General features: G+C 39.4%; 1 protein-coding gene and 1 long non-coding RNA gene across 5 annotated transcripts in view; one reads left to right on the top strand and one right to left on the bottom strand.

Annotated features, from left to right (window-relative positions):
• Positions 1–7,370: 7,370 nt before the first annotated feature.
• LOC142152976 (uncharacterized) lies at positions 7,371–14,760 on the bottom strand. Its single transcript, XR_012691423.1, has 2 exons — positions 14,687–14,760; positions 7,371–8,078 (listed from the first exon to the last, which is right to left on the bottom strand). It is a non-coding gene; the product is annotated as an uncharacterized LOC142152976 (long non-coding RNA).
• A 446-nt stretch (positions 14,761–15,206) lies between these two features.
• Positions 15,207–20,052, top strand: part of EBF1 (EBF transcription factor 1) — a 276,753-nt gene continuing 271,907 nt past the window's right edge. For all 4 annotated transcript variants that reach the window (XM_075210160.1, XM_075210158.1, XM_075210159.1 and 1 more), the window contains exons 1-4: positions 15,207–15,340; positions 17,477–17,633; positions 18,238–18,301; positions 19,636–19,691. In XM_075210160.1, coding sequence (XP_075066261.1) covers positions 15,207–15,340; positions 17,477–17,633; positions 18,238–18,301; positions 19,636–19,691 — 411 coding nt within the window. The remainder of the gene's footprint in view (positions 15,341–17,476; positions 17,634–18,237; positions 18,302–19,635; positions 19,692–20,052) is intronic.

Below are 20,052 nucleotides of genomic sequence, written 5' to 3'. Positions count from 1 at the left end.
GTTCATAGGCAAACCAAGGGGGGGTTTCCTAGTGCCTGGAAACTCCCCTCCAAGCCTGGGGCACTGTATAATTGAGGTGGCTGGACCCTGCCCCCACTTCACACGGCTCTGCTTGAAAAGGGAGAGCTGTGTGCACCTAACAGTAGTGCACGCAGCATTGCCCATGTATATTATGGGGATAGGAAGAGTTGGAGAGCAGCCAAGCACTGTCTAATATTATAGCCACGCCCCCATGCATGCTGGTCACTCCCACTGGTGGCGTGGTGTGGAAACCCTCCTCTACAAATCCTGCATTTGCCCCTGGTGTTCTCTGTTGTGAGATGGGACAGGAGAGTGCATATAATGACTTTAATTGGTTACTGCCAGTGGCCAGTTAGAAGCTAGTGGTGCAATGTCTATATGGCTGACTCTAAGCTCTGACAGCGATAAGTAGATAACCACAGATGGGACGAGACTACAGTAAGTTAATTGATAACAAGAAGGATTGCGTCAGTATTTGTATTGCTATCGGTTACCCCTTGATGAATAGGACGAAGCCAACCATCTGCAACTAACCTCTCACTTCCTAAAGGAGAAAAACACAACTGAAAATAATATGCTTACAGCAAAGTATCAGGTTTTCATTTTTGTTCTGTAATTTTCATTTTTCCGTCAGACAACTTTATTGTTTTCTACATGTCCTCATGCAACATTTACTAAAGACATTACTTTATCTTCTTGTCTGCCTTCTGCATTTTTCAACAGATAACAAATAGGCAATGTTGTTTATTTTGGCTGCCCTTGGATATGACACAAAACTGTTCTGTGGATAAATGATATCTTATGAACAGAGCAGAGCTGTTCTGAGTTGTATACAAGTGCGAAGTGCAAAAATAAACAAATTTGCTGCATGACATGATGACTGTGGGTACAAAAATGCCAGAAAGCAATGCTTTTAGTAAAAGTCGCAATGAGGGTTGTCACTAGTGACAACGAGTGCAGTGCTGGAAAATCACTTTAGTTCAGCGCCTTCAATTGACCTGTAGATGGCGCTATATGCTTAGCTACCTTGGAAATTGTCCAGTGGCAATACTTCTTATGGGGGACGTATCACTGTTGAACACTACATATATTGTACAGCTACTATCACTGATTAAAACAAGGGCGCTGCCGTTATTTCCACTGCTGTAAAATGAGAGATCATCCATGGACCCAATGTTTTCTATAGACACCAACAGCAACAGCGACATATGGATGTCACAGTACTTTATTGCATTTAATATTGATAATGATGAGGAGCAAAACAATAGGTCTATCAAAATGATGCATTATCTTCTAATCACAAACATTCTAAATTTACAAAACATATTTGAAACTTCCATTGAGTCCACCACTTTAAAAACACCCTGAAAAGAATTACAGCGAAACATTTTATGCAATATGCAAGTGTACTAAATTATATATTGATTAAACAATTATAATTCTATACTTTCGCTTTAACAAACAATCTTCTTTCATAATTGTGTAGCTGCAATATTGTTTTTAACGTAAATTGTGGATGATCAAGCTAGAGAGATCTGGTTAATAGGCGATTACATGGTGGCCTATTAGTGTGGTTTGTTTATGACACACATAGACCGATATGGCTTATAGTCATACTTGCCAACTTTTCCTCGTTGGCTTCAGGTAAATCCCGGGGGAGATGGGCGTGCGGGGGCGGGGTTTGATGAATCACATCATTTTGGCCCTGCCCCCTAAACGATTGTCACAATTTTGGCCAATTACAGCAGGAGGCGGAGCTAATATGATGCGATATTTGCATCATTAAGCTCCACCCCCACCACTTTTCTATTGCGGGGACAAGAATCGGGAGGTTGTCCTGCTCTCCCGGGAGGTCTCCTAGAAATCCGGGAGTCTCCCGGAAAGTAGGCAACAATGCGTTAAAGGAAAGCAGCTAATGAATCTCTAGAGACTGAAGTGTCTTTTACATTTCTGTCTCCATTACTGAAGTCATGTTGTCTTACCTGTCAGCCTTTGATTAAATCTTGGTCTCCATGAAAATGGCCACCTCCATAAGCATCAATACATGGACATAGGACACAATTTGTGAACTGTGTCATCATGCCACAGATGGCGAAGCCAACCCGTCTTGTACTGGCTCAGCATCAGGGAGAATGCCAGACTCTTCAGGGAGTGAGGGAGATCACCCCTATTTCAGGGAGTCTCCCTGACATTCAGGGAGAGTTGGCAAGTATGCTTATAGTATGCTCTACCCACACCAGCAAGCTGGTCATAGCACTTCAATAAAGCTTAGTAGATTTATCAAGCATTCTAAAAAGGACAAATGGAGGTGTTGTCCATAGCAACCAATCAGATGCTAGCTAACATTTTCTATAATGCACTAGATACAGCTCTTGAATTTTGGTAATTGGGTGTCCTGGTTGGGTAACCTATGGAAATATGGAAGCCTACATTGATTAAGAAGGGGTTGTCCAAAGTGGCCTAAATTATTTCCCTGGTATAGACACCCTTTAATTCCAAATGTAGAACCAGCCTCTGAATTCAAAAGAAAATAAACGACAGCCCTGTTTTCCTCCTCTTTGTGGATATTTTCTGCTTATGCCATCCATTAGTGATGCTGAAGTTTATTGTCTCATAACATTGCAGATTATGTCTCACTGAATATATGTTTATGGGTCATAAAAAGGAATATATACAAATTAGTATGCAGGACGGTTTTACTCCATTGTAATGGTATTCATAATTTTTAACTCCACAAACACAAAATCAGCACATTTGTGCCCATTAATCCTAAAAATAATGCCTCTGAAGCCATTAATTATGTTTCTGTTTTTCTGTGAAAGGAAAACAGCTGACAGAGGGGCCGTGCCGGAGATGTTCAGGAACGCTCTATACGTGCAGCGATATAGTCAGGCATATATTGTGCTGCATTGACAAAGTAATGCAGGTATAGGTACATGAGACAATACATTAACTCAAAGGCTCCCGCGCATTTGCCAGATAAAATCCTTCTTATTATATAATTATTAAGCAATAAATCTGTCATTGTGAAAATCGTACATATCTAATATTTTATTATGTTTTGCTGAGCTGAATTTAAAGGACATTTGTATAAAAATACACCGCTGACCAGGGCATTGAGAGGACACAGACCTACCTGTTGTGGTGTATATGGAAAATAGCCAAGGAGAGGTACAGTGGGGCATCATGTTTTTGAAGCCAACGGTTGCTAGGGCTGACAGCGGTGAATCTGAGGAAAAAAAGTCAATCGGTGGCAGCGGGGCCCGGTGGATGTGAGGCAGCGCCCGTCCAGTGTCCATCGGGGCCAGTCCGGACTTGCCATTGACAAGCTTCCATCTGTGCTTTTCAGCCATGAGTTTATATTATGAGGCAGGATCTCTGCCTGATTATATAAACATATGGCTAAAAGCAAGAACTAAACCTTAAAGGGTAAAGCGATCTACTTGGTGACAGTTGCAGTAGAGTATGCAATAGGAGGGCATGCCTCACTTTTCTGCCAAAAAAAAGCATATTATAAAGTATCATCTCAGTGAGCGGAATAGTATTATTATTGTCATTAATTTCTAAGGCTCCATCCTGCTCCTTAGTACCGGACAGGGCGGAAAACAGGACATAAATAAAACAAGGACATATAAGATAGAAAAATAAATATGGCCTGATTCTCCAATAGGCAGACTAGGCTCAAGGCTTTTGGGGGGCACAACATTTTTGGGGATGCAAACTTGTGACAGGGAGAGGTGTAAACTGAAATTAATTTCAAACTATAAGAGAATAGTTGTTCTCAAAGTACAGTAAAGCATGAAAGGATAATGCAGTAAGGTTTGTAATCTTGACATATGACCATTGTAAAGGCGCTGGAGGTTAAGCAAGTAGGAGAAGCAAGGATAGCAAAAGGCACAGATGTGACAGTCCCCGCCGTCTTCACATTTTCACCCCGTAAAGCTATATAGTTCTGATTTTAATGAAAGATTGACAATGATTGTCATGACCCTTTTAAATAGCCAAGTGGAGCTTTGTTTTTTTCGAAAACACGTGAGCACAAACATTGGTGGAGGGGAAGGTAGCCGGTTTTTAAATTAAGGACAAGTTCATTTTTACCTACCGCGTAGTAGCCTGGCATGCAAGAGGGGGTGCTACAAGCGTATTAGTCTTGGGAGGCCTGAACCCTGGTCCCATACGAACACACTCTGCTCCCGTCGGCAGTAGTGGGGAACCCGGAATGCTAGAGCAACATCTCCGGGGTGCATACCAAAATTTTACTATGGGGCCCAGACTTGCACTGCTCCACCCCTGGCATGAGGGAGATTATTTTGAGATGAGACTTGAGGTATATGAAGAATTAGTGTTGTTAAGGGTTGGTAGGTGAAGGTAAGCAATTTCTATTGGATTCTGGAGGATATTGGGAGCCAGTGTATGGATTTGAAGAGTGTTTACTACCAAGACCTCTATTATTCCCAAACAGTGAGCCATGGACGCCTCTATTTCCCAACTGCGCTTCCTGGAAAGGGTAGGGTATAAAGCAAAGACGGGTTACAATCAATATCCGCAATAAGGCTCGCTCATTGGGTTTTTTCTATCTTTAGTCAATCAATCTCTGCTCTTTAATGTGGATTCATCCATTATCAGGAGCTCATGGAATTCCTGAATGCCATGGATCTATTCCTAAGAAAATATTATAATATATCATAGGCAAACCGAGGGGGGGTTCCCTAGTGCCTGGAACCCCCCCCCCCCCCCTCCAATCTTGGGGCACTGTATACTTGATGTGGCTGGACCCTGCCCCCACTTCACACGGCTCTGCTTGAAAAGGGAGAGCTGCACCTAACAGTAGTGCACGCAGCATTGCCCATGTATATTATGGGGATAGGAAGAGTTGGAGAGCAGCCAAGCACTGTCTAATATTATAGCCACGCCCCCATGCATGCTGGTCACGCCCACTGGCGGCGTGGTGTGGAAACCCTCCTCTACAAATCCTGCGTTTGCCCCTGTATATGTAGTCTCTAAAGAAAATTAGAAATGTGTGCAATTTGCTTCTAAATTCGAAAGTTCTCCTCTGAATTTGTTGTGATAGATCTTTTCTTTGGCCTACTATTCACGGTTAAATAGAGAAACTAAATGGATCCACTTCTTAGAACAATACTTGCAGGCTTTGGGGTAGAGTTACTAACCCTTCTAAAAAGAAAAAGTGGAGGTGTTGCCCATAGCAACCAATCAGATTCCAACTGTCATTTTTCTAGTACATTCTAGGAAATGATAGCTAGAATCTGATTGGTTGCTATGAACAGCTCCTTAGGGACAAGGTTGCCGGAACCAGTCTTCAGTATCAGTCCATTCCAGAAGCAAACAGCGGCATTTGCGCTCCGTACCCACATTTATCCATGTTCAGAATTTACCTTTTATATCAAGGAATTTGAGGTCCAGTAGGATCCCAACAGTACTGTGTTGGGATACAATCTGGGACAAATCAATGTTAACACACCATTTTGTGACTCATACCTCGCTGATGGCACTAGCTCTTAGCATTTGTTTAGAAATATTTTTTCAGCCCAAAAATGTCTGCCTCCGCAATGTGTAGACCACAGGTACACTTTAATACAAGACCTGTATACAAAACAAAAACCTATACAAAGAACATGCAAGTGGGGCGTAATTAACATGGAAGCAAGGGAAGCAGCGGTGATGGGGCCTGGCAGCTGAGGTGGCCAATCAGGGCCCATCAGCTGAAGTGACCAATCTGGGCCCACCATCTTCAGGCAAGCTTATAATATTCCTCAACCACACTCTTAACTTCACTAGGTAACCCTATTTCCACCATTTACACACTTCACACAAGACGACAACACTTTGACCTGCCTGACCAATATTTCTGTGTTTCTCGGTGTTTCTCTGCGTTTCTCGGCGTACCGCCGCTTCTTCAGAGGTAAGTGACTTACCTCTGAAGAAGCGGCGGTACGCCGAGAAACGCGTTAGGATCGATACATATTGTACTCTTTACCAGGTGCTGGCCAGCCTACAATTAATAGCTGTATTTGGATCCTTTCTGGGAATATTTTTATGTTGATTGCCGTTTCCATCTTACCGAAGCTATCAGAATGTCCTCATGATGGGAGCTTGATATCCATGGATTTGCATAGCGAAGTTAAGTATTCATACATATACTTCAATTGCGCTTTTAGCATTTATGTTTGATTTTGGACTATGCTAAAGTTAATGAATATTGCTATTGCCGACCAAATACTTGATAAGTGAATATCAGCAGCAAAAAAACAAAAAAACAAAAGTAATTATTCTTCTTTTTTTGGTGCGTGTAGCACCTATGGTGGATTCTCCTATTAATCATGCTTCAAGTAACCTCCTTGTTTGATTTTTTTGATTGATCCAGCATAAATTGTTTAAACATCTATTTACTAGCTGGACTGGTATTGGGGTCCATTGTACCTCATTGGTGGATTTGATTCTGAACTATCGATATATGTTAACCATCCTGCTTCCGGATTCAGCTCCAAAGGATTAACACACCAACAATATTATATCCTTTCAGTCTATGGTTTGGATTTCCAACGGCAATTTATTTTTTATTCCATATGGTACCATATGTCACCAATTTTTGGCCACATCCTGTTTGAATCATTGGTCAGTTATATTTATTATATAGCTATTTGTCATATATGCCAATAGTCCTATTTGGTTATATGCTTATTCTATATATTTTTTATATTGTATATGCAAATTAAAATCTATCTATCTATCTATCTATCTATCTATCTATCTATCTATCTATCTATCTTATATCTATCTATGTATCTATGTATCTATGTATCTATGTATCTATCTATCTATCTATCTATCTATCTTATATATGTCTGTCTATCTATCTATCTATCTATCTATCTATCTATGTATCTATCTATCTATCTATCTATCTATCTATCTATCTATCTATCTATCTCACATGTTATGACTGTCTATAAGGAATGTAGTATAGGTAATAAATCTATCCTCCTTTCTACAGGGAACTCTTTCCTGTTAAATGAGAAAAAAAACAAAGAAATAACCATCCAGTGTGTACCATGACAGAACAATGTGACCAGTCTGTGTTCTGGCTGTGCTCAGGAATAAGAAAACCTCCATGAAAGTTAACATATGTTAAACTAGGGATTGAAATGTGTGGGGAGGATGTTACATGGTTGAGCGCTTTTGCTTTATTGCAATACCATGTGTTGCTTTGTAGGGGACTGGAAATTTCACGTTAACCCTCAAGATACCAAAGGTGTCACCATGGGTAAGAGAGTACATGTCTTTTAAGGGATATTGGGCTGAATTCACAAACGAGGCATTTTGGAAAGAAACAAAAGAAAAAATTAGTTTTATTTTTATTGTAGAAGTCAGACATGTTTTATGACAATTTTTCTGCAATGATGAAAAAAAAAAATTCATCTTTATATGTGGAGTGGTTTAATATTGTCCACAATAATCACATTGTCCAGGAATCTTCCTTATGACTATAAGGGGTATATTTACTAAACTGCGGATTTGAAAAAGTGGAGATGTTGCCTATAGCAACCAATCAAATTTTAGCTGTCATTTATTTAGTACATTCTACAAAATGACAGCTAGAATCTGATTGGTTGCTATAGGCAACATCTCCACTTTTTCAAATCCGCAGTTTAGTAAATTTAGCCCTTAAGAATCAATAACTTCTAGGTTACAAAGTGCAAAGTGATAAATATGTGGTCATTTCATCCTGACTTGTATAGTAACTTCCAAATCGTCCTTTAGAGTGTAAGCTCTTGTAAGCAAGGCCCAGGTCAGGTTACAGATGTAGCACAATTGCAGCGTCACACTGGGCATCCAGCTCACTGTTCACCTCTATCGTGCTGCAGATCCATTGTGTTACCACTGAGCGGTCAGTGTAGGTACTGAGCGATTTGGGGCTTCTTCCACAGCTCGTAAAGGTATCAAATCTTTGCTGTAGTTTATTGTGCTCCAACAGTCCTTTACTGTGACCAATATTTGTTTCATCTTCCCGCTGCACAGCACTGCAGAATCTGCTGCCACTTTATAAATAAAATATAATAATACTGAGAACAACAACAACAACAACAATAATAATAATAATAATAATAAAACGGAGGATACTGCAGAGGGGATATTTACTTCTTAATTTTTTAAGTGCATTGTTAAAATACAATTTTTTTTTGCAGAAGAAACAGAACTGTTTTTGCATTTATGATGTCACTTTTGTTTTTGTTTTTTGCACTCTTCGGACCTCATTTAGAGTCAGACGCAAAGTCCTTTTCAGGCGCATCCTGCACATTTCCACTGACGGGCATGCGCAGTAAGCAACAGTTCCCTGCAGTTCCATCTGCTTTTCAGATGCAGTGTACACTTGCGACAGCTTACATCTCAGTACGAGGGAAAGGGCGGAACACGGAGTTATGTAGGCGTGACCGTGAATAATTTAGATACTATGGGTGTCTACCGGCAAAAACTAACCTAGTCGGATCAAGATGCAGGCGGAACACACGTCAAAAAAGACAGAAAAAGTGAGTCCAGAATTAGGTGGCGCAAGTAGTTATCTAGCTGCAGGAACTGGTCGCAGCTCGGTAGGGTATTACGAGTGGGACGCAAATGGGATTGCATGCCACTCGTAATTCCCTACCAAGCTGTGGCACACTCCCACTCCTACTCTTTCATGTACGTCTTAGACGCACATTGCGTCCGACTCTAAATGAGGCCCTTCGTGTTTATCAAACAGCGAAATAGCAAGGTATTGTGACCATGGTGCTCTCTAAAGGACTATTGTGTAAAACACCCCGATCACAATGTAAAGTAGACACTTTCTACTACAGACAAAATTGGTGCAATTTTCATCCAACCGAATCACTGGCTGAATGTTTGGGTCTGTGGACAATCTGCCTATAGTCAGTTTGATCTTAAGTTCTCATAAAAGTGGATGTGGTTCATTGTTCTCCAAAATAATTGTAATTTTTTTTATTTTTTTTATGAAACTTCTGTTTGAAAGAAAAAAACATATTTCCTTTTCTATTTAAGATTTTTGAATATAAGCAGGGTACACATTTTCTTATAACCAATTCAAAATCATGACATAAAAATGAGTCTTCATATCAGCTCTTAGACACAAGACAAATTCACAAAGAACTTTTCGTTTGTTCGTTATTGTAACTGCCAGAGCTTACTTAATGTCAGAGCTTTCTACGCAACATCGCCCGCATCCGTCCCTTTCTCTCTCAGGAGGCCACCAAAACCATCATACACGCACTCATCATCTCCCGCCTAGATTATTGTAACCTCCTCCTCACTGGCCTCCCCCACTCCCGTCTCTCCCCCCTCCGCTCTATACTCAATGCGGCCGCAATCTCATCTACCTCTCACGCCGCTCCTCCTCTGCCTCCCCTCTCTGCCTTGCCTTACACTGGCTTCCCTTCCCCTACAGAATCCTTTTCAAACTCCTCACCACCACTTACAAGGCTTTCTTCCACTCTACTGCCCCTTATATCTCTAACCTCCTCTCCATTCACACTCCCACCCGCTCCCTGCACTCAGCCAATGACCGCCGCCTCTCCTCCACTCTGATCACCTCTTCCCATTCCAGAATCCAGGACTTTTCCCGTGCAGCCCCCCTTCACTGGAATGACCTCCCTCGCTCCATCCGCCTCTCTCCTACTCTGTGCTCCTTCAAACGTGCACTCAAAACTCACCTCTTTCTCAAAGCCTACGAACCATCTACTTAACCCCCATCTCCTCCACTCATTCTCCCCTCTCTCCCATTCCCTCAACTGGCTCCTCTTGTGCCTGGTCTGTTTTACCCTCCCTTAGGATGTAAGCTCGTATGAGCCGGGCCCTCTTCCCTCCTGTCTCCTTACCCGTTCTTCTGCTCCGTGTCTATTGCATCTGCCTGCCTGGAGTTTCTGAAGTATTGGTACTTTTGTTTATTGTTCTGTACTGTTATACCCTGTATAGTCTACTGTTTGTACTATGTGCGGCGCTGCGGAAACCTTGTGGCGCCTAACAAATAAAGGATAATAATAATAATAATGTCATTTTTTAAATTTGGTCCAAAATGCCTTATTTAGTTCTACCGAATAAAACAATGATGTACCTATAGTTCATTGTTTACAAAACAAATATTTTGAAGCACTGCACAAGCTTACTTTTTACTAATAATATTGTAATTACTATTGTTATATATTATTATTTATTTATTTATTTATTTTCAAAAGAGATAGGACTGTCATTTGGTAGCATATTGGATTAAATATTTTATTAAGTTATGGGCACTCGATAAGCAAAGAGCACCAAAAAAATACACTTTTCCTGAATTCTTCCCAAAGTTACTTTTATGCAATTAGTTTATCCCTAAAAAAACACCACCAAATTTAATTGCCTAGTTCTCTCTAATAAGATATCATGTCTCCCATTGCATTTAATATTGGATTTTTTATTGCAAATGTGGAAGTGAATAGCACTTTGTAAAGGTCATGGGGCCGGGAACCATTCTGCATGTCTCCTGGTACCACCACCAGACCTCCTGTATGTACCTGATGGGGGTGGCCTGGGCTTAGCAAGGTAACTGATATTTTGTGATGCTGTTTATGAAACGATTCACAATGGAAAGGTTCTCCAACACTATGTATACAGAGGGGGTGTTAACAAACAATGTGGCAATTTCATATTAATAAATGCAGCTATACAGATACATAAGTGTGTCAGTGTAGAATATATGAATACAGTGAAATAAATGTTAGCTATGCAGGATATATATATATATATATATATATATATATATATATATATATGGGCAGCACGGTGGCTCAGTGGTTAGCTTACAGCGCTGGGGTCATGAGTTCGACTCCCGACCATGGCCTTATCTGTGAGGAGTTTGTATGTTCTCCCCGTGTTTGCGTGGGTTTCCTCCGGGTGCTCCGGTTTCCTCCCACACTCCAAAAATATACTGTTAATTTAATTGGCTGCTATTAAATTGACCCTAGTCTGTGTGTCTGTCTGTCTGTGTGTGTGTGTTAGGGAATTTAGACTGTAAGCCCAATAGGGCAGGGACTGATGTGAGTGAGTTTTCTGTACACCGCTGCGGAATTAGCGGCGCTATATAAATAAATGGTAATAAAAATATATAGAGAGAATAGTAAGATCATTCACTTGGTTGCATTGGGCACCTAACTTTCATCTCACAGCTGTTGTGTACTCACAATTCTCAAAGCTAAGTCACCAATATTTTAGCAAGACAGGTCTGGAAAACGTCAGCATAATATCACTGTTTGGGCCCAGCATTTTTCCATTATAATGGTTACATGTTAGATCTGAAATCCACCTAGCTCGCTGATTTGTGTCCTTGAAACCTGACATCTCTGGAGCACTAAATAACTCATACAGCACATAGTGGAAAGAGCGTTTACTTGATGTATAGACCCCGTGGGCCAGAGTCACAGGAAAGGTAAAGACCCTTTATAGACGTTACACCCAATTACAGGTTGGTAATGACCTCTTCTGACTTCACCGTTACATCACTCTATGTGTTTCCTTTATTACACTACAAATGTGAATAAGGTATCATATTGAAATGCTCTATACATTGCCACGATACGGCACAATGAGATTGAGTTATTGAAGCCGATGACCCATCCGGCTGCAGACCAGTAATTGGGTAGAACCATACTTAGAAGTCAACGGCGGCCTCGTAGTTTCATGAATGGCTTCCATAATTAATCCCTTGTGAACACAACACATTCATAGCGCCATCACCTCAGAAAAATGTCTGACATTACCAAATGTATTCTTCCAATCTGAATGCCTCAGCCTTTTTCCAATGTCGTTACATGATCATGTCCAAATAGGCCAACCCAACATACCAACATTATAGAGGCATCCCTGTTTATAATGAGGTTATATTTTAGCTACTAGGTGGTGGAGAATGCAACATTTTGCTTGTATGTACAGATATAGGTGAATGGCTTATCTTTGTGCAATGCAATCTGTGGATTTGTATTAAGACGCATTCAGAATTGTGGACGCAACGAGCACCGCGTTGGAAGGATTTGTTGGTATATGGATTATGGTTTCGGCACTGGCGTTAGTTAGAACACAGAAAAGCCTCTTTGGATAGCCACATTGGGAATTTAAGGCAAAAAAATTCTTAACATTGGCGATGACTGATGTCATTCAGGTACACTGAAGAGATTTGGGTCGTCTTATGACCACAACCAACCACTGTGTGCGGTAAAATGTGCCCAATATAGTGCGGCCAAATTTTACACAGATTTAGATACTGGTCACATTGAGCGACCGAATCCTCCATTTGTTTCGGCAACTTTAAGCTCCTGATACTTTTGAGATCGCCACCTTACTGGGCACCTTTAACAGTATAAACACCTAGGACCTCATTTAGAGTCGGACGTAATTTACACTGAAGTAGTAAGTGTACATTTCATCCCATAATTTACAAAGTATTTAGAGTGGCACGGAACTTTAGATCTGTGCGACTTCGAATACTGTGCAAATTGCACAAACACATCCCTTTATCTGCCTTGTGGGCCGGCGTGCAAGTGTATAATGCACAGTGTCCTGTATAGCAGATAATTAAATTTAAAAAAATAATTTAAAAAAATTGTCCCCCACCCCAACAGCACAAGGGTTGTTGTGCTGTTTGGGAGGGGGTGCACACCTTTTTTTTTATTTCATTTTTTTACTTTGTTTTTCATACACCAAGCTCTCTTGCACCAGCTGAAAGCACCCACAAAACATACTTCTCCTAGAGACTTATTTGCGGCTGCTTTCAACTCCTAATAGTATGTAAAGTGGGTGAACAGACCGTTACATTGCTAAGCTCGCCCACTACTCTCTAAGTGCAGAGAGGTGCAACAAGGATATCCGTCTCAGTCGTTGTGCAAACTGAAACGGTTTATTGGCCAAAAGTGCTTTATGCGCCGATCGGAAGGACTTGCATCCGACTCTCAATCAGGCCCTATTCTATAAGTTATTTCTTTCGGGGGTGCCCGTGTGAATACAAAAGACAGATTTACCAAGAGACAAAAACAAAATCCTATTTAAAGGTTTAGTCTTATAATGTGTTAAATAATGTGCAATTCCTACAAGAGCACATCGAAGGATCCCCCTACACTTATCTCAGCCAGCAATACAGAGTTCTTATTAAATCTGCCACTAAAACTGTAATAAAGTAAGAAATTGTAATTGCATACATTTGCAAATATAAGTCTGAGCCATCCACAACTTACAAGGGGCTTCTGCTAATAGTATGGTCCTAACTCTAACCAGCGAGAGAACATACATTGGATCACTAATAAAATGTATTGAGCTGTGAGCAAAACATCCCAGAAGGTATCTGCCAATGGAAATTGCATTTATTTGTGTTAAAAATGTGTAAATTATTCAAAGATTTTAAACCATGGATTTCATTCAGGTTTACTGGAAATAATTAATTTTTGCCTGCTCTGGGCGAATATGCTATTTTTATGTAATTTAATGCAAAATACATTATAAAGTGATAATTCAATATATTAAATAGGGAGAAATTTACCTAAGCATTAACCCTTAAACCGCAGGAAGCTAAACTGTGACTTTTTAGTTGTATGGTTGAACTTGTAGTTCCACAACTGGAGTGCCACATATTGTCTAACACAAACCTCCTTCTCAATACTTCAGTTCAATAGAAAAAAAGACCTTAGGAATAGAAAATTTCTTTCCATCTAATTTCCAAGCAACCTGACCTCTGATGAACCTTTGACATTTTAGCTGTTAGTGAACTACAAATCCCATAAGCCTCTTCTGTCTCATATAAATGAAGACAGATATGCATAAAACACGTGGGTCCCTTAGTGTGTCAAATCATTATCCTTCCATAGCTTTGTCTGCTGCAACTTTGAGCAGCTGGAAGAGGTGATCGATCCTTGAAAATATTTGCATTGATTTACACCACACCTTCTATGAATCCCTCCATCATCTACCACCAGCCTCTGTGTCATCGGTGCCACCTTCATTAACATGTTTATGTCTCACCTAGCATCATATTCATGAGCATGCTGCTAATTGATCTCATCTCCCACCATTTACAATAGCCCTAATCTCTTACATGGACCATGGGGGGGAGCTCCCTTAGGGGTTTGCATTGCATATGTCAAATGCCCTTTTTTTTTTGCAAACTAATTGATGAAATCTAAGATGATCTCCAGTCTGTAACAATGGGCATTAGTGTAGAGCATCCTGCCCAAGCAACTTTCTCAGCCTCTCATAGAAGAAAAGGGAAAGTGGGCGTGGAGATGGAGGCATGGTTGCAAACAGCAGCCTGTTATTGGTTGCTGTGTGGAGGAAGAATAGCAGTATGCAAATGTGGGGGCGTGGTTATCAGGCCAAGCAACACCCTCTCCCTATGGGGGCTGGTGGGCGCGTGTGTAGCTTTGGGGATAGTTACTCTCTAGATTCCACAGGGAAGCAGAGACAGAGCCAGGCAAGGGGGGCAGCTACAAAGCACAGCATCCTCCTCTCCACAAACTGTCTGCCCTCATCCAGGGGCAATAGGAGACAAATCCACTATCCCCCCCTCCCCAAAGTCATTGTCCTCTTCCATATCCGAAGCATTGCAAAGTAACATCCTCCCTAACCCCAATCTTACCTGGAGAAGAATTACAGCATCACAGATTGTTGTATCCTTGCTGTTTGTTTGTTTTTTACTGGCCATAAGGGAGGAATAACAGATACTGGATGAATCACTTGCTTCTTGTCACAGAAAGATGACACTTGGTGTTCCAAAGCTGGCATCTCAAGTTCATTCCATTGTTTCCTAAACTGCCACCAGGAAGTGTTCCTCAGCTGCGCTGCTTGTCTGCTTTTTTTTTATCGTTTGCTTATTGTTCTTCATCATATTTATGTGATATTACTATCCAGGGAATCTGGACCTCCAGCAGCCTCTGATCCTTCCCTGCATCTCTCCTCCGGCTCCTCCTGCCTTGGAATAGCAGACAGCCACACACACACACAGAGACCCTGCGCTGCTCCAGCTGTGGTGCTTTGGGGGGATTCTTGGTAGTGCGAGGGTTTGGGGGTAACCCCTCTGTGTGCGCTATAAGAGGAGTGTGTGGTGTGTGACCTCGTTTGGGAAGCAGGAGAGAAAGGGGAAAGAGAAGCCTGTGTTCATGTTTGGGATTCAGGAAAGCATACAGAGGAGTGGGAGCAGTATGAAGGAGGAGCCCTTGAGCAGCGGTATGAATGCTGTCCGGACGTGGATGCAGGGAGCCGGGGTTCTGGATGCAAACACAGCCGCCCAGAGGTAGGACAGAGCGGTCTATGTGCCTGCAGGGGGCCCCTGCTCCGCACATCACCAAGAGGGCGTCCTGTATTACAGCGGTCTCTGTGTTACCTCTGGATAATGTCTCTAATATTCACCACACAGGGTTAAATCTCATTTAAAGTGACTATCTATCTATCTATCCATCTATTTCATATCTATCTATCTATCTATCCACCTATATCTATCTATCTATCTATCTATTTATTTCATATCTATCTATCTATCTATCCATCTATTTCATATCTATCTATCTATCTATCTATCTTTCTATCTATTTATTTCATATCTATCTATCTATCTATCTATCTATCTATCTATATATCCATCTATTTCATATCTATCTATCTATCTATCTATCTATCTATCTATCTATCCATCTGTTTCATATCTCTTTATCTATCTATCCATCTATCTATCTGTTTCATATCTATCTATCTATCTATTTATCTATCTATCGATTTCAAATCTATCTATCTATCTATCTATCTATCTATTAACCTTTATCATATTTATCTCTCTATTTATCCTCTATCTATCTATCTATCTATCTATCTATCTAGCCATCTATCTATATCATATCTATCTTTCTATCTATTTACCCACTATCTATCTACCTCTTATCTATCTATCTGTTTCATATCTATCTATTTATCTATCTATCTATCTATCTATCTATCTATCTATCTATCTATCACATATCTATCTATTCATCCATCTAATTCATATCCATCGTTTAATATATGTAACCTATTAATCCTGCTAACTAACTATATATATATATATATATATATATATATATATATATATATATATATAGAATTGGTGGGGAGATTAAATTATAAGCTTGATTACCTCGCAATATGAATTTAAAAGTTATAGTTGGTTTATTAAATTCTATGTGTGTCTTCAAGAATATAAATAAAATTAGATTTAAATGCCAGTCGAATGGTGCCCTCTGTTAATATCCGAATAAATACTTATGACTTTTCAGCAGTTTTACATTTTACATATCCATGTTTAAAAAGTATGTTTAAGTTAAGATAACCCCTTATGCATCTCAATTCATCAATGCATATATCAGTCCCATAATGCATTTATTTTTTTAAATTACCCTGTCATTGCCTGAAATATAGACACAGCGATAAGATTTACACACTACTATGATAATACATACACAGTAATAAATGACATTTAAATAGACAGGGCCCGTTTTTTTTTTAAAAGCTGGCAGCCTCGCAGCATTTAACTTGAAATTAGTAGTGGTTCATGGCTAACACGATATGGCTTGATTTAAGATGATAGTATTCGCTGCATTGTTTGAGAAATGTGTTTCCAATCAGTACTTAAACCACAATCCAAAAATAAATAAACTTTTCATAGACTTGGAAGCAAATGAATTAAGTGAAGATTAACTCCAGGATTACAAATATATTTAAAATCTGATATTTTGTTTAAATAGACGTTCTCACTTAAATGGGAAACACAATCTGGATCAAGTTTGCTATATTCAACTTTGTTCTGAAAATACTACAGGATGATTAAATACAAGAGCACAGATGAATGTAATCTGTGGAAGGTCTGATATAACACTGGAAGTGGGGTTATCATTTTCCATGAGGGGGACAGTGTACAAGTTTTAGAAGTGTGAGATTCAGTGTTGGTGAAGTATTTTATGGAGCGGTTTAAATCATCAGCGAGAGGAGCAGGAATACAAGAAATGTTATATGACTTTGGATTGTTTGCGCTGGGGATATAAATTAAATCTCTATAAGGGTCAGTGAGAGCTATTGAGGATAGAAATATTTGGGTGAGTGAGAGGATGTGGAGGAGAGTGAGGAAAAGTCATTACTTTGGATAAATGTCGGTTTGATGGGTAAATAAAACTTATTATAGTCTAGAAGTAGAATTAAATTTAGGCAGAAATTTGTGAGACACTCTATGTCGAGGTCCCTTAATATATTTATTGATGAATGAAGGTTGATGTGATTTAAATCTTCACGTTCTTACTTTGACACTTATGGGCAGTGTGTTCTATAGAATGAAATGACCTGTGGATGATATAAAGGTTAGATAGAAATTGAGGGGTCGTATCTAACCCTTGTTCTCTGGCCACAGTGGCGTGGGTCTGGCTCGGGCACATTTTGAGAAGCAGCCCCCTTCCAATCTTCGAAAGTCCAACTTCTTCCACTTTGTCCTGGCTCTCTATGACCGGCAGGGGCAGCCCGTGGAAATAGAGAGGACAGCTTTCGTGGGCTTCGTGGAGAAAGAGAAGGTAAGAGGACACGCGTGACCATGACTGAATACTGCTCTCAGCTTTTTACTCATTTAGTTAGTTCTCTCTGACCCCCCAAGACTTTATGATTTCCCAGCCAAAGCTTGACCTCTCTTATTTAAAAAAAATAAAATAAAAATAACTATACTATTATTCCTACATGTTCATCAGATAACACCCAATGCTGACCCTTTTGCACTTTCAAACACACACACGACACAATATATTTAATGTATTTACTAATGCAGACACCTGCCCGTTGCATTATTAATCCTGTAGTGTAAAAGATTATTCTAAGCAAATTTAGATGTCGTGCACTCTGCAAAAACACATCTCTTCCTCTTAATTGATGAATTAATTCAAACAAAGAATGTTGTGATTGTTAAATATTTATGATGATCACTTTAAACGTATTTTATAATATGGACATTATTGTACTTGATGTTGCATTCAAATATGACATAACAGTACAGTAACAGAGAACAGTTGTAATGATCACGCCATTATAATACGCTTAGTGTATACTCTCCATTACGAGCTAATTAAGTAGTAATTCTGTTGTGAAAAAAAAATACCTATATGCTATTTTTATTCTTGAAATCAGGAAACCAGCAATGAAAAGACAAATAATGGCATCCACTACCGGCTTCAGCTACTCTATAGCAATGGTGAGTATCTGTGGTCAGCCATTCATACCAGTCCTGACAGATTAAAAATAACTTTTCACAGTCAATTAATGGGAACTTTTTCTGTATGTCCAGTAATGGGCTTTCGATGCCTTACAGACTTGATGAAGAAGTGTTGTATATGTCTATCACGTGTCATTCACAGTATGTATATTTCACGTGCTTAATATTAATGCAGTTTATGCTTCATCTGGTCATAGGTATCTGAGTGAATTTGGATCAACTAAGCTCTGTTATAATAAACTACTTTTTTAAAATGCATTTGCGTTCGAATATAAATCAAATAAATTGTTTATACAGAATCAATGGGACTTAGAAAAGTCTTAAGTGTTCCTTAAAAAATAATAGCTACTATTTATAAGTTTCACAAAATGAGTCACGCAGCAGATTGGGGTTTGTCTCAGCCAAACGTGTAAATTAATAAATTGAGTTAGTTTGCTTTTTGTACAAAATGCTTATACATATTAGGAAAAAACAAACAAACGGTATAACACATAATTATGTACCAGAAGATAGTGGAATACAATTGTAGTATCGATGTACTTCAAAAGCTGATAGACTGTCATGCAAACATTCATTAAAAAGTGGATATTTTAACACTGTGTGATTTTAATTTCCAAAGTAATGTGCATTACTCTGCGTTATGTTTGATGTAATCCAGTTTCATTACGACTGTAGACAAATTAACCCCTTGACTCCTGAACAGGAGCCGGCGATATCAGTGTTATTCACTTCAGTTAAATGTTCACTGTATTTATTAAGGTGTCACGTTTTAGATGGGGCAGTACGTTGTTTTGCAAATCATAGGTCCGCTATCAACTTTCAACGCCAGATAGACAACCATTCTGTGCATAGAGTTTATCTAGTCACTGAATATAATCTGATTATAATTACATCATTATAAAATAAAATTAACCAGTTCACTACCAAAAATAAAAATCAATTTGCTGACTGTGAGTGGTTTAATATGGTCCTGCGTTAATTAATACCTGTGCGATCGTTCTGTTCAATGTAACACTCAGCAGGGAGAGAAAAGTTTAAGCAGTAGGATTAATTTTGCAGTATTGTAATATACATTTTGTATATTTAACAAAAGAGAGAAAGACAAGAGGTTTTCAAGAGTTTATATGTTAATTGATTGATGAAAACAATCGTGTTTCCTAATATTATGATGAAGTTATTGTAAAGGGTTCCGATTTGTGCTCTGATATATGTATTTAATCTTGAGACCTGTAGCATACTATAATATAATATTTATCTGTGTGCCATGATATTGACAGATCCTTACCTTGACTGAATTCTCTTTTATTTCACAGGCATTAGAACAGAACAGGATTTTTATGTACGGTTAATAGACTCCATGACAAAACAGGTAAGTTTCCACAACTGAAAAATAAAACACTGTCTGTGGAATGTAAATAAGAGTATCACTTGCAGTCTCTAGTAACAATGTTTTGGGGTCAGAAAGGTTGCTGAAGATTTGAGCTGTCTGCAATTAAGTAAAGCGAATGTATAAATATGTTGATTTGTGTTACAAAGAAACTTTAATAAGTCTGCGATAATTACAGGACGAATAGAACATTTCTTTTGTCTTCGCGAATCTAGACGATGATTATAGATAGAATGCTGAGGTTTTATAACAGAGAGGGCTTCACAAGGACTGTGAAGGTCTATCTGTGTTTATTTCTGTAATGTGGCTCAGGGAGTAAAGGGTCAGGTTGTTTGATGACAGA

Source organism: Mixophyes fleayi, chromosome 4 (genome assembly GCF_038048845.1).
Source record: "Mixophyes fleayi isolate aMixFle1 chromosome 4, aMixFle1.hap1, whole genome shotgun sequence".
In the NCBI taxonomy this organism is placed as follows: Eukaryota; Metazoa; Chordata; class Amphibia; order Anura; family Limnodynastidae; genus Mixophyes; species Mixophyes fleayi.
This window is presented reverse-complemented; position numbering and strand designations above follow the sequence as displayed.